We start from the raw sequence: 15,998 nt of genomic DNA on the forward strand, positions 1-15,998 counted from the left end.
GAGCATAAGAAATGCTGTACAGGAATGATAGACCCCAACTGTGTCTTCCTCACACTATGGGGGAGTTCTGCAATTTTCAGGGGTGATTTTGAGATAAGTGATTTCTGCCTTGAGCTCTCACTTTAGAACCCACACCTGTGTAAGTTATGACTGTTGTAATAGATATGAAGGAATTTTATTTTTATTTATTTATTTTTTTGCGGTACGTGGGCCTCTCACTGTTGTGGCCTCTCCTGTTGTGGAGCACAGGCTCCAGACGCGCAGGCTCAGCAGCCATGGCTCACGGGCCCAGCCGCTCTGCGGCATGTGGGATCTCCCCGGACCAGGGCACGAACCCGTGTCCCCTGTATCGGCAGGCGGACTCTCAACCACTGCGCCACCAGGGAAGCCCTATTTTATTTTTAAAAATATTTATTTATTTTGGCTGCGCTGGGTCTTAGTTGCAGCATGCGGGATCTTTAGTTGTGACATGTGGGCTCTTAGTTGTGGCATGTGGGCTCCTTAGTTGCAGCATGCGAACTCTTAGTTGCAGCATGCATGCGGAATCTAGTTCCCTGACCAGGGATCGAACCCGGGCCCCCTGCATTGGGAGCGTGGAGTCTTACCCACTGGACCACCAGGGAGGCCCCTGCAAAGGAATTTTAGAAGTAAATATTGCACAGTTAGAGGAGGTGTGTGTGATCCCTCTGGTGAGCAGCAAGGAGGATGGCTTTCCTCTGTCTCTTCACTGAGCAAGTCCAAAACGGCAGTTGTTTTCCTCTGTTTTTCAGGGCATTATTCAATACCCTGGACCGATGGAACTAAAAATGTTGGTTGGTCTTTACAACCAATGAGAATAATCTTATTTTTAGAATTGAGACATGTGTATTGCAATCGAAATTGATTCCAGAAACGATGTTGCTTAGAAGGAACTCGAGAGGCTATCCAGTTGATTTGAAACACAGAGGAGTAAGGAAGGCGAGGGGGCGTTTTCAGGCCAGGACTCTTTCCCACCGGCTGCCGCTCGTCAGCCCCCAGGTAGGCATCGTCCTCATGAGGTCATCTCCTGATGACCTCGGCTCAGGAAATGAACATCTACTGAGCACGTACTGTGTGCAGGGGCAGTGCTAGGCTCTTATTGGTGCCATGAGATAGTGTGCAGTATAGACTGAATTTTAGCTTAACAACAACTTTGTGAGCTGGTTGGTGGCAGCCGTGTTTTGCTGTCAGAAGCACCAGGGCTCTGGGGGATGGGAGGAGGGCAGGGAAGCCACTCATTCAGCAGTCGCTCTGTCAGGATGCCTGGTGCTTTATGTGTGTCTCACACATATTAGTTTCGTCTTTGCCACAGCCCTCTGAAGTAAGTATGAGATCACTCTCATTTCAGAGATGGCGAAACCAAGGCCCAGACAGATTAAGTAAGTTGCCCAACGTCACACAGTGGTAGAGCCAGAACTCAAACCCAGGTCCTTCTGACCACAGAGCTGTTCATTTTTCCTGAGTCACTGCGCTTACCCAGCCAGGATATCAAGGAGTATTTATTGAATAGGGGAGAATAGCAGACAAATATCTACAGGTGTGATGTTGAGCATCCCTTCCCACATGGATTTCCAAGAAATAAACATAGACAGAACTCCCAAGAAAAGCTTGGCATTGTGGAATCTCTCTAGGAACCACAGCAATCCCCACAGTCTAAGGCCAATTCATTCAAGTTTGAGATGTCAGATTATTGAAAATATGCACCTAACCGATGCTTTGCCTTGCTGGTGAATGCCCTCACCCACGCAGAACTGTGTGAGCATTATAAGGGGATGAAATAGGAGAAAATCCTTTGAAGAAATAAAACAACATAGATGCAAGGCATATCAATGATGATTCTTTATTTCAAGTAAAACTGGGTTTGTGGATTTAGCCAAGAGGTGATGGCTACGGATGAAAGGGGTACCAAATACAGGAATATGCCTGTGGTCTCTGCACATAGTAGGTATTCAGGAAGTGCTTGCTGAGTGGAATTACAGCGGAGAAATTCTAACCCCAGAAGTCAACCTCCTTCCCTTCCTCCAGCCTTGAGGAAAAATGATGAATTTGTTGCCATTTCAAGCTGAAATGTACAGTGGTTGTGGTTATTAGTGACATAAGTGACCACTTGTCTAGTTTGAGTGAAAGACACTCAAACTAGAGTGTTTTACTTACTAAGTAAATGAAAGGAAAAGGTGCTGATTTTTATCATTTTACCATCTATGTACATAGCACTTTAAAGGGAGACCAAACACAATTTTTTGTTAGCACGATGGGCCACATTAAGTGTTTGGAGACGAAGGTGTAATCATCCTGTAGTCCTCTGGGCTGGTAGATTTTGGGAGTCTGTCTTAACTTCTGGACATGTGCTACCGTATAGGTGTATGTAAGGCCAGATCGAGAAGATCTTTCTCGAATAGTCCTTGGACTTTTAGCTTGCAGAATCAGTATCAACTCTAAGTTGGAATGAATGTGTGAAATCAGTATGGAGCCAAAAAAATCAACAACAGGCTCCAATACCTTTTTAAGAAGATATATATTACATTGTCGTAACCTGAAAATCAACCTCATTTTGAAGTGACACATACACTTACCTTAAAATACTAAACAATTGTGAGTTGTAATAGAAATAGGTGTCTAAAATGTATTCATGATGACAGTCATGTATATCTGACAAATACATGACAAATCCTGAATTACTCATGGACTCATCCCAAATGTCGTGTAACCCTGCCTTTGCGATTCCTCACCCACCAAGAAGGTTTATTTTCTAGAGTTTGTATTATGAAAATGTATAGTTTTCCCTCCAGATTAATTTATAATTATAAACTGCTTTTTTCCCCAACAAAATTCCTTCCTTCGCCTGGTTAAATCACTTAGAAGGAAGAGACCCAGATCCAAATCCAGAAGACAGGATTGAAATTCTTACTTGACCATGCACTTGTTGACATTAGCATCTTACTGGTTTTTCATCTATGAACAGTAATAATGACTTATATTTACACAAGTGCTTTAAATTTTACAAAGCACTCCAGTATCCATTACTCACTTGAGGTAGAGCTCGCACTGAATGCATTCCAAAGAACTGAGGCCATGAGTGAGAAGGATGAATCCATGATCTATGTGCAAACTACTGGTGACTTTTTTTTCAGATGTTGCCTCACCAGTATTACCACACACTGGAAAGATCAGACCTGGAGCTGCTGCAAGGTCTTGCAGTTTTGTCTGTCCACCATTTGCCTTCACATAAATGTACTGCATGAAATAATTACCGCCGCATGTATCAACGTTGGGCTGACAGTGCTTTCTTTTGTTTCAGATCGGGCAGTATATCATGTCCCTCCCCCTGAACCTTGAGCCATTCGTGACTCAGGAGGACTCAGCCCTAGAGCTGGCTTTGCACGCTGGAAAGCTGCCGTTTCCTCCTGAGCAAGGTAAGAGAGACCTGCAGGAAAGAGAGCGGCGGGCTTGGATGTGATCTCATGCCCCTTGTAGCATCTTACCGTCATCATACCCGTCCTCCACACTCGCACTGAAATAGTTGTCAAAGTGTACAGTCGTGACTGAGAAAGGTTGGGGTTCTCTTTTTGCACCCTCTGAGGGACCTCTGCGGGACAGAGTGGATTAGGGAAGGCTCACTGTATGCAGGGCATCCCTGGGGAACTCCCCCAGTGCCGTCAGTTGGGAGGGGGTGGCAGGTGGGCCTGGGGTCGTAGGCATTCATTGGTGATAGAAGGGAGGTCACAGGGCAAGGGACCCGCCAGGTGTTTTCTCTCTCTTTGCTCCCCCTCTGTGTGGACCACCTGTCAAGTAAAGTGGCACCTCATAAGAAGAGTTTTTCTTGTCAAGACAAAAATAAACTCTTCAGTGTAGAGGTTAACACTTCTGTCCAAATGCCTCTGGCTGTAGCGAGCTTCCAACTCCCCAAGGCTCGTGGGTCTCTAAACTGGCAAGGTAAAAAAATACAGTACGTTAGCACTTTTCCTTTTTGTCATTGTCTGGGCCTGACAGATTGAACAGGGACCACATACTCTGATCCAAAATCATCTTATCCCTAACATTGGGCATTATAGGCCTCCCTCTGTAATACTGAATAGACAGAAAAAAAATCACTTGGTATATAAAGGATTCAGCAGCTCAAGAGAAGGTACTGCACTGAAAATAAAATCACATCGAAAGGTTAAAAATAAAGGGTTGCTAAAAGACATCTCATGTAAATTCAAATAAAAAGAAGACAAGATGACTGCATCACTATTAAAGAAGTTGAATCAAATCAAAAGATAATAAATGAGACTAAATGATTCCTTATGTCAATAACAGGTGGATTCCACAGTGAACCGGTAGTAGTCAGGTACCCTTATGTGGCCAGTAACACAACACTGAAGTATATAAAGAAGAAGCTGGCAGACAAAACCACATTAGTACTGAGAAAATCTTGTACCTCTCGTTGAGGCTTTGACAGATCAAAAAGGAAAATTAACGAGAAGAAAAGAGGAATTGTTCCGTATAATAAGCACATTTGATTGAATCAATATGTCAAGATTTTTATCCCACAGAGAATAGGCATAGTTGTCAAATTTCCATAAACTGTTTGCAAAAGTAATACAAAGAAAATCTCCATAAGTTTCATAGGATTATATATATTAATGGTACTTATATAATTTTTGAAAAAAAATTCTATTTAAAATTCAAATTTAAAATGTGAAACCTGCTAAGCTAAACTATGAGTGAATATTAATTAATCTTCGTGATAGGGAAGGGAAGACTTTTTTGAAATGAAAGATAGAAACTGTAAAGGAGGGGACTTCCCTGGTGGTCCAGTGGCTAAGATTCCACGCTCCCAGTGCAGGGGGCCCAGGTTTGATCCCTGGTCAGGGAACTAGATCCCACCTGCCACAACTAAAGATCCCGCGTGCTGCAACTAAGACCCGGTGCAGCCAAATAAATAAACAAATAAATATTTTTTAAAAAAAGAAACTGTAAAGGAAATTGAAAGATAAATGATAAACTGGAAAAAAATAGCAACATATATGATAGATGATGGTTAATATCCTCATTTTATAAAAGTTCTTACAAGTCAGTAAGAAAAAAATGAACACCCACGGAAAAATAAGTAAACAACATGAAGGCATCAAATAAGCTAAAACATATAAAGAAATTTTTTTTTTTTTTTTTTTTTTTTTTTTGCGGTATGCGGGCCTCTCACTGTTGTGGCCTCTCCCGTTGCGGAGCACAGGCTCCGGACGCGCAGGCTCAGCAGCCACGGCTCACGGGCCCAGCCGCTCCGCGGCATGTGGGATCCTCCAGGACCGGGGCACAAACCCGTGTCTCCTGCATCAGCAGGCGGACTCTCAACCACTGCGCCACCAGGGAAGCCCTAAAGAAATGTTTTAACTTTGGTAATCCTCAAAGAGCTGCAAATGAAAGTAGGATAGATCATTTTACAGCCTATCAAATTGACTATATATACATGCATATATTTTATTTTATTTATTTATTTTTAAAATTAATTAATTAATTAATTAATTAAAAGCAAGATACAAAATAATACATACAATATTATTTATGTTTTGAAAGAGCCCCACCCTCTGTATTTCTGTACATACATATGCACCTAAAAGCATTGCAAACAGGTCTGGCAGAACATGTACCAAACTGATATCAGTGGCCACCTCTGGGCGGGGAAGTGGCAGGAGAGATGTACAGTATGGTTAGTTTTTACTCATGATATTTCTGTACTGTCTGAAATTTTTAAATTAGAATATATTTCTCTATTGAATGTTAAAAATATATGTAAACTAAAATGCTAGTAATAGTTATTGATGGGTGATGAGTTTATTAAATTCAATTTTTCTATATATATATTTATTGATATAATATTAATATATAATATATTAGTTTCAGGTATGCAACATAATAATCTGATATATGTATACACTACAAAGTGATCCCCACAAGAAGTCTGGTTACCATCTGTCACCATACAGTTGACCCCCTTCACCCTTTTTGCCTCCTCCCTTAATTCTCTTCCCCTGTGATAACCACCAATCTGTTCTCTGTATCTATGAGTTTTGTTTTGTTTCATTTGTTCGTTTGTTTTGATTTTCAGATTCCATATATAAGTGAAATCATACAGTATTGGTCTTTCTCTGACTGACTTATTTCACTTAGCATAATACCCTCAAGGTCCATCCATGTTGTTGAAATTGGCAAGATTTCTTTCTTTTTTATGGCTGAATAGTATTCCATTGTGTATATATACCACATCTTATTTATCCATTCATCCATTGATGGACTCTTAGGTTGTTTCCATATCTTGGCTATTGTAAATAATGCTGTGATGAACATAGGGGTGTGTATGTCTTTTTGAATTAGTGTTTTTGTTTTCTTTGGATAAATACCCAGAAGTGGAATATCTGGGTCATATGGTAGTTCTATTTTTAATTTTTTGAGGGACCTCCATACTGTTTTCCATAGTGGCTGCAGTAATTTACATTCCCACTGACAGTGTATGATGAGGGTTCCTTTCTTTCTACAACCAAAACTTGTTATTTCTTGTCTTGTTGATAGTAGCCGTTCTGACAGGTGTGAGATGATACTTCATAGTGGTTTTGTTTAACATCTCCCTGATTATTACTGATGTTGAGCATCTTTTAGTGTGCCTGTTGGCCATCTGTATGTCTTCTTTGGAAAAGTGTCCATTCAGCTCCTCTGCCCATTTTTTTAATCAGATTGTTGTTTTTTGTTATTGAGTTCTTTATATATTTTGGATATTAGCCCCTTATTGATTATATGATTTGCAAATACAGTAGTGCCCCCTTATCCACAGGGGATGTGTTCCAAGACTGCCAATGGATGCCTGAAACTATGGATAGTACTGAACCCTGTATATACTGTGTTTTCTCATATACTAATGGGTGGGTGGTATATACAGTAACAATACACTGGACAAAGGGATGACTCATGTCCCAGGCGGGACAGGGTGGGGCAGGGTGGGACAGGGTGAGATTTCATCATGCTACTTAATGCATTTTAAAGCTTGCTATATGGATTGGTTTTTTTCTGGAATTTTCCATTTACTATTTTTGGACTGTAGTTAACTTTAGGTAACTGAAACCTCAAAAAGCAAAACCACAGATAAGGGGGGACTACTGTATCTTCTTCCATTCACTAGGTTGCCTTTTTGTTCTGTTGATGGTTTCCTTTGCTGTACAGGAGCTTTTTATTTATTTATTTTAAATATTTATTCACTTTATTTATTTATTTTTGGCTGTGTTGGGTCTTCGTTGCTGTGTGTGGGCTTTCTGTAGTTGTGGCAACTGGGGGCTACTCTTCGTTGCAGTGTGTGGGCTTCTCATTGCGGTGGCTTCTCTTGTTGTGGAGCCCAGGCTCTAGGCACATGGGCTTCAGTAGTTGTGGCTCATGGGCTCTAGAGCACAGGCTCAGTAGTTGTGGCACATGGGCTTCGTTGCTCCGCGGCATGTGGGATCATCCTGGACCAGGGCGCGAACCCGTGTCCCCTGCATTGGCAGGTGGATTCTTAACCACTGCACCGCCAGGGAAGCCCCCAGGAGCTTTTTAGTTTGATGTAGTTCATTTGTTTATTTTTTCTTTTGTTGCCATTGCCTCTGGAGTCAGATCCAAAAAAATATTGCTAAGAACAATGTCAAGGAGCTTACTGCCTAGGTATTTTATGGTTTTTGGTTTTACATTCAAGTCTTTAATCCATTTTGAGTTAATTTTTGTATATGATGTAAGACAGTGGTCCAGTTTCATTCTTTTGCATGTGGTTGTCCAGTTTTGCCAACACCGTTTATTGAAGAGGCTGTCCTGTCCAGTTTGTATAGTTTTGCTTCCTTTGTCACAAATTAATTGACCATATATGTGTGGGTTTATTTCTGGGCCCTGTAATCTGTTCCATTGATCTATGTGTTTTTATGCCAATACCATACCATTTTGATTACTATAGCTTTGTGATATAGTTTGAAATCAGGGAGTGTGATATCTCCAGCTTTGTCCTTCTTTCTCAAGACTGCTTTGGTTATTTAGGGTCTTTTGTGGTTCCATACAAATTTTATAATTTTTTGTTCTAATTCTGTGAAAAATGCCATTGAAATTTTGATAGGGATTGCACTGAATCTGTAGATTGCTTTGGGTAGTACACACATTTTAACAATTTTAATTCTGCCAGTCCATGACCATGGAATATCTGTTCATTTATTTGTGTCTTTTTAAATTTCTTCCATCCGTGTCTTACAGTTTTCAGTATACAGGTGGTTCACTTCCTTGGTTAAATTTACCCCTGGGTATTTTTTCTTTTTGATGCAACTGTAAATGGGATTGCTTTGCTGATTTCCCTTTCTGATAATTTGTTATTAGTGTACAGAAACCCAGTCATTATTCTGTATATTGATTTTATATCCTGCAACTTTACTGAATTCATTTATTAGTTCTAAGAGTTTTTTGCTGGAGTCTTTTAACGTTTTCTATATGTAGAATCGTGTCGTCTGCAAATAGTGATGGTTTTACTTCTTCCTTTCCTATTTGGATGCCTTTTATTTCTTTTTCTCGCCTAATTACCATGATTAGGACTACCAACACTAAGTTGAATAAAAGTGGCAAGAGTGGGCATCCTTGTCTTGTTTCTGATCTTAGAGGAGAAACTTTCAGCTTTTCATCAGTGAGTATGATGTTAGTTGTGGGTTTGTCATATATGGCCCTTATTATGCTGAGGTACTCACTCTATACTTACTTTGTTGAGAGTTTTTATCATAAATGGATGTTGAATTTTGTCAAATGTCAAATTTTGTCAAATGTCAATTGAGATGATCCTATGATTTTTATCCTTCATTTTGTCAATGTTGTATATCGCATTGATTTGTGAATATTGTATCCCTGGGATAAATCCCACTTGATCATGGTGTATGATCTTTTTAATGTATCATTGAATTTCGTTTGCTAATATATATATATTTTTTTCACACTTTAGAATCCAAAATGCTTTATTTCTCATTGGCAGTGATAAATCAGAAATGTGTATTATTTTTGCAGTGGCAGGTGAGTGGGGTAGGGAATTAGATGTCATGTTTTTTTCTAATCCCAAAACGCTTAACGTAGCAAACTGAGAGACAGGAAAGCACAAATGAAAAAATACAAACCACGTTTCATGTCCCCCCATCGAGATGTAACCGGGTGGTTTGTGAACACGTCCTTTCTAGTTTTTAGTACCAAGGACACAGAAACATTAAGCGACAGGCCAAAGAATTTTCTGCTATCCCAGGTTAATAAAGGACAGATCCTAAACTGTTACTGTTTTCTCCGCACAATTCCTCTACTCAGTAGTCAAAAGACTATCAGAATGCTTCCCACGTCAATTCAAAGAAGTCACACAATGACCAACAATTTACTCAAACGTTTCTGACTGAGTTTTGAACAGGAGCCAATCTGTAAGACATTTATCTACTGAACTAAGGGCCTTAAATCCAATCTTGTGCTAGAGTACCACATGCCCTGTTCCATGGGACCTGTGCTGCCAGTTAATACCATGTCTTGGAAAAATGGCCTCTTAGCCTCATAAAACAGCTGAATTCTAGGTACTGTTGACTAAGGTCTAGGACTGTAGTTGAAAAGGAAACTTGATTGTCCTCAATCTTCACAAGAACCACACAGGGTAATTCCTAACTTTATAAAGTGAGGCTAAAAATGACTACTTGCTCCAAGATGCAAGGTCCTTCAACCAGGGGTCTCAGAACCTACCGCGGTCTGAGGGCCACATTTTCCCGAGCCCACCTGCAGCTGACCAAGGCTGCTCTGGGTGCCTGAGGCCTGGGCCCCATGAAGGAGGGATCATGTATCCTTTACAAACGCCTTCCAAACAGAAGGTTCCACAGAGCACGAACAGGCAAAAGAGCAATCTCTGTGACAAGCTGTCAAACAAACTGAAGAGTAAAACCAAGGGGGAAATGCCAGATGGCTGTTTTACAGTCTTATTAAACAAAGCGTGCACACGAGCTGACTATTCATTTTCTTCGCTGTGCGGCGTGGCGTTGGGATTGGTGACTCTGATGGCCAACTGGGCTGCTCTCTCCACAATGGCTTTGCGGTTCTTGGAGGAGACGTTGTGCGCAGTAAGACTTGTTGCACATCAGCAGCACTTCAAGCTCCTTGACGTTGTGGACCAGGAAATTCCGGAAGCCACTGGGCGGCATGTGCTTTGTTTTCTTCTTGCTCCCGTAACCGATGTTGGGCATCAAGATCTGGCCCTTGAATCTCCTGTGCGCCCTGTTGTCAGTGCCTCTGGGTTTCCGCCAGTTCCGCTTAATTTTGACATATCGGTCTGACTGGTGCTGGATGAACTTCTTGGTCCTCTTTTTGACGATCTTGGGCTTCACAAGGGGTCTGAGGGCAGCCATGATGCCGAGTAGGAGACGGTGGCCACCTCTGTAGGCAGCACCGAGGAAGAGAGGGGAAGGTAGCGTGCGAGGCTGATGGGACTTCCTCGTTTGCTGATATTTTGTTGAGAATTTTTGCATCTATGTTCACCAGGGATATTGGCCTGTAGTTTTATTTTTTTGTGGTGTCTTTTCTGGTTTTGGTATCAGAGTAATGCTGTTCTTATAAATTAAGTTTGGAAATGTTCCCCCCTCTTCAATTTTTTGGAAGAGTTTGAGATGGATATGTATTAAATCTTCTTTGAATGTTTGGTAGAATTCACCAGTGAAGCTGTGTTGTCCTGGACTTATGTTTGTTGGGAGGTTTTTGATTACTGATTCAATCTCCTTTCTAGTAATTGGTCTATTCAGATTTTCTATTTCTTCATGAGTCAGTCTTAGAAGATTGTATGTTTCTAGGAAGTTATCCATTTCTTCTATGTTATCCAGTTTTTTGGTGTATAATTGTTCATAGTAGTCTTTTATGATCCTCTGTATTTCTGTGGTATCATTCTCCTCTTTTCATTTCTGCTTTTATTTATTTGAGCCTTCTCTCGTTTTTTCTTGGTGAGTCTAGCTAAAGGTTTGTCAATTTTGTTTATCCTTTCAAAGAACCAGCTCTTAGTTTTATTGATCTTTTCTGTTGTTTTTTAGTCTCTATTTCATTTATTTCCATTTTCATCTTTATTATTTACTTCCTTCTACTAACTTTGGGCTTCATTTCTTCTTTTTTCTAGCTCTTTTAGGTGTTAAGTTAGATTATTTATTTGAAAAATTTCTTGTTTCTTGAGGTAGGTCTGTATTGTTTTGAACTTCCTGCTTAGAACTGCTTTTGCTGCATTCTATAGATTGGGGTGGTTGTACTTCCATTTTCATTTGTTTCAAGGTATTTTTGATTTCCCTTATGATTTCTTCATTGACCCATTGGTTGTTCAGTAGCATGTTGTTTAATCTCCACATATTTGTGATTTTTCCAGTTTTCTTCTTGATTTCTAGTGTCATACCATTATAATTGGAAAAGATGCTTGATATGGTTTCAGTCTTCTTAAATTTATTGACTTGTTTTGGGGCTAACATGTGATCTGTCCTGGAGAATGTTCCATGTACACTTGAGAAGAGTGTGTATTCTGCTACTGCTGCTTTTTGGCTGGAATGTTTTGTATATATACATACACACACACACACACACACACACACATACATGTGGCCATCTAGTCTAACAGGTTATTTGAGGCTGATATTTTCTTGATTTTCTGTCTGGATGATCTATCCAATTATGTAAGTGGGATATTAAAGCCCCCTACTGTTATTGTATTGCTGTCAATTTCTCCCTTTAGATGTGTTAATATTCGCTTTATATATTTAGGTGCTTCTATGTTGGGTGCATAAATGTTTACAAATGTTACACCCTCTTTTTTTTTTTTTATGTTACACCCTCTTGATGGACTGACCCCTTAATCATTATGTAATGACATTCTTTGTCTTTTATTACATTCTTCGTTTTAAAGTCTGTTTTGTCTGATATAAGTATAGCTACACTGGCTTTCTTTTCATTTCCATTTGCATGGAAAATCTTTTTCTATCCCTTCACTTTCAGTCTGTGTGTGTCCTTAGATCTGAAGTGAGTCTCTTGTAGGAAGCATAGATGAGTCTTGTTTTTTATCCATTCAGCCACTCTGTGTCTCTTAATTGGCGAATTTAGTCCATTTGCATTTAAAGTAATAAGTATGAACTTACTGCCATTTTGTTCATTATTTTCTGGCTGTTTTGTAGTTCCTCTCTGTTCCTTCTTCTCTTCCCTTGTGGTTTGATGAATTTCTTTAGTATTATGTTTATATTCCTTTCTCATTATATTTTGTGTATCTACTGTAGGTTTTTGCTTTGTGCTTACTATGAGGTTCACATATAACAGTGGCGCTCTCTCTCTCTCTCTCTCTCTATATATATATATATATATATACACACACACATATATATATAACATATATAAAATATACTATATTAGTATATATAAAATATATATACTATATTAGCATATATACACTAATATATATTAAATATATATATAAATATATATATAACATACTGCCAAATATATATATATGGCAGTATAATTTAAGTTGGTAGCAACTTAAATTTTTTTTTTTAATTTACTTATTTACTTTTTGGCTGCATTGGGTCTTCGTTGTTGCATGCGGTCTTTCTCTAGTTGCGGCGAGCAGGGGCTACTCTTTGTTGCGGTGCGTGGGCTTCTTACTGTGTTGGCTTCTCTCATTGCGGAGCACAGGCTTTAGGCATGCAGGCTTCAGTAGTTGTGGCTCTCAGGCTCTAGAGTGCAGGCTCAGTAGCTGTGGCACACGGGCTTAATTGCTCTGCAGCTTGTGGGATCTTCCCGGACCAGGGCTCGAACCTGTGTCCCCTTCGTTGACAGGTGGATTCCTAACCACTACGCCACCAGGGAAGCCCGGTAGCAACTTAAATTTGAATGCATTTTAAAAACTCTACATTTTTACTCCCCCCGTCACATTAAATGTTTTCGATGTCATATTTTACGTCTTTTTATTTTGAGTATCCCTTTACTAATTATTGTAGTTAATTTTACTACTTTTTTCTTTTAACTTTCATACTAGCTTTATAAGTGGTTAATCTACTACCTTTACTATATATCCATCTTTCACCAGAGAGATTTTTATTTTCATAGGTTTTCTTGTTATTAGTACTTTTTCTTTTCAACTTAAAGAAGACCCTTTAATATTTCTTATAAGGCTGGTTTAGTGGTGATGAACTCCTTTAACTTTTGCTTGTCTTGAAAACTATCTCTCTTTCAATTCTGAATGATAGCCTTGCCTGGTAGAGTATTCTGGGTCGGAAGCTTTTTCCTTTCACCACTTTGAATATAACATGCCAATCCCTCTGGCTTTCAGAGTTTCTGTTGAAAAATCAGCTGATAATATTATGGTGGTTTCCTTGCACATACAAGTTGGGTTTTTTTTTCTTGCTGTTTTTAAGATTCTCTCTTTAACTTCTGACATTTTAATTATAATGTATCTTGCTGTGGATCTCTTTGGGTTCATCTTGTTTGGAATTCTGTGTGTCCTGGACCTCAATGTCTGTTTCCTTCCCCAGGTTAGAGAAGTTTTTAGCCATTATTTCTTCAAATAAATTTTCTTCCCATTTCTCTCTCTCTTCTCCTTCTGGGACCCCTATAATGCAAATGTTATATCTACTTGATGTTGTCCCATAGGTCTCTTAAATTATCTTCACTTTTTAAAATTCTTTTTTCTTTTTGCTGATCTGTTTGAATGAGTTCCACTGCTCTGTCTTCCAGGTCAGTGATTTGTTCTTCCACTTCATCTAGTCTGCTATTGAACCCCTCTAATGTATTTTTTAGTTCTCTTATTGTATTCTTCTGCTCTGCAGCTTCTGTTTGGTACGTTCTTATATTTTCTACCTTTTTGTCGATGTTCTCATTATGCTTATCCATTCTTCGCCCAAGTTGGGTGAGCATCTTTACAGCCGGGCCTTTATCAGGTAGATTACTTATCTCTGTTTGATTCAGGCCTTTTTCTCAGGTTTTGTCTTATTCTTTCATTTGGAAATTATTCCTCTGTTTCCTCATTTTGCTTGACTCTCTATGTTGGCTTCTATGTAATAGGCAAAGGAGCCACCTCTCCCGGTCTTGAAGGAGTGACCTTGTATAGGAGATGAGCCTTATCATTCAACTTTTCCCTAGCTCTTGGTTGTCTCTCAAACGTCTGTGATTGTCTAAGTAGCCTGGCTTATTCTTGATAGGCTCCAGTTGTTGAGGATGCACCAAGACCTGTCAGTGTTCCAAAGGGAATGATCTCACTCAGCACCCAGATTCAGGCTGATTGGAAGCCAGATACTCAGGCAGCAGCTTTTAAAGTATGCAGATGTATACAGTCCTATGGGACTGCAATCATAGACCCTGCTGACCTCCAGACTGGGAGATCTGGAGGTGTCTCCTGGGCAACAGTTGCAAGCATCGGGACTTCAGACGAGTGTATGAGCTCCTTGCTGGGAGGTACCAGTGAGCAGTGGTGAGGCCAAGGGAGGCTGCAAGAATGGTGCCTCCCTGCCTGCTTCCCTGAGAGCACCTCTGTAGCCCTGAAGCCTATCCCTCAGGTTGAAGCTCCAGGACAATTAAATGGCCCTTTTTCACCTGCAGACTGGGGATGTGGCTCAGTCTGCTGCGTAGTGCCCTGGGTGTGATAATCCTGCCCAGAACTGGCTTTCTGATTGTTACAGTCCTGTGCCCAGGAGCGCAAGCCCCTCTGGTTATCAGAGCCAGGCCGTGGAGGTGTCCCCTGTGTGTGGACTGCACTTGCCCACTGGCGTTAGCAAGGTTGGGAAGGAGCGCTGGGGGCAGGGCACACCTGTGCTTTTAGTGATGTGGGAGGAGAGTGCAGAGCGGGGCACACCCTCAGCTTTCCCGAGGCCATGTCTGCGCCTGTCCCCCTGCGCCCCGAGGGAGAGGGAGAGTTCAGAATGGCGTTTTCCAGCCCCTTTGTCCCCGAGGTCAACCCTAGATACTCCCTGCCCCACTGGCAGATGCTTTAAGATTAGCAGCTGAATCTCCTTCTCATAGAATCCAGTCACCTCTCAAACTGCTGCCTTTGTGCTGGTTCCTGGGGTGAGTCTGTGCACGAGCTCCTCAACAGGAGTACCTCAGATTCCCACAGACCCCCGGGTCCCCTGCACGTAAACTCCGTTGATTTCAAAGCCAGATGTTTTGGGGGCTTCGTCTGGCTACAGGTCCCAGGGTCGGGGTGCCCGATGCGGGGCACAGACAGACCTCTTGCTGCTCAGGAAGGGGCTCTGCCCATGAGATCCTGCCCTACTCTGTGGGGGGTTTGGTGAGGCTGTATCTCTGCCTCTCCTCCCCATCTTCATGTGGCCCTCTTCTCCCTTGCCGTGGAGGAAGCTGTTCAGCTGGTTTTCAGTTCTTACGCAGTGGGTGTTATTTCATGAAGAGTTGTGGGTATGGTGTGCTGGGGGAAGAGGTGAATTCAGGGTCTTCCTGTGCTGCTATCTTGGACTTAAGGGCTCCAAGTGATTCTTATTTTCATCTATTGGCTAATACACTTTTTTTTTTTTTTTTTTTTTGCGGTACTCGGGCCTCTCACTGTTGTGGCCTCTCCCGTTGAGGAGCACAGGCTCCAGACGCGCGGGCTCAGCAGCCATGGCTCACGGGCCTAGCCACTCCGCGGCATGTGGGATCTTCCCGGACCGGGGCACGAACCTGTGTCCCCTGCATCGGCAGGCGGACTCTCAACCACTGCGCCACCAGGGAAGCCCTAATACACTTTTTAAGTTTAAAAATTTTTTAAACTTATTTTTCATAGAACTTTTCACGTACACACACTCACACGCAAAAGTAGTGAGAATAGTACAAGGAAACCCAGACACTCATCACCTGGCTTCAAGAATGGCTTCTTGTTTCATGTATTCTGCTCACATTTTTTGCTAGGGTATTTAAATCACATCCCAGGCATCATGTTATTTCATCCATAAATACTTCATTATGTATCTCTTACTGATAAGGATTAA

At 41.0% G+C, this 15,998-nt stretch overlaps 1 protein-coding gene and 1 pseudogene across 1 annotated transcript in view; one reads left to right on the forward strand and one right to left on the reverse strand.

Moving 5' to 3' along the window:
• COG7 (component of oligomeric golgi complex 7) overlaps positions 1–15,998 on the forward strand; it is an 84,723-nt gene that overhangs the window by 61,951 nt on the left and 6,774 nt on the right. The window contains exon 15 of the mRNA XM_060078499.1: positions 3,317–3,431. Coding sequence (XP_059934482.1) covers positions 3,317–3,431 — 115 coding nt within the window. The remainder of the gene's footprint in view (positions 1–3,316; positions 3,432–15,998) is intronic.
• LOC132476538 (large ribosomal subunit protein eL32-like) lies at positions 10,013–10,440 on the reverse strand (annotated as a pseudogene).

This window comes from Mesoplodon densirostris, chromosome 16, assembly GCF_025265405.1.
Source record: "Mesoplodon densirostris isolate mMesDen1 chromosome 16, mMesDen1 primary haplotype, whole genome shotgun sequence".
Taxonomy (NCBI): domain Eukaryota; kingdom Metazoa; phylum Chordata; class Mammalia; order Artiodactyla; family Ziphiidae; genus Mesoplodon; species Mesoplodon densirostris.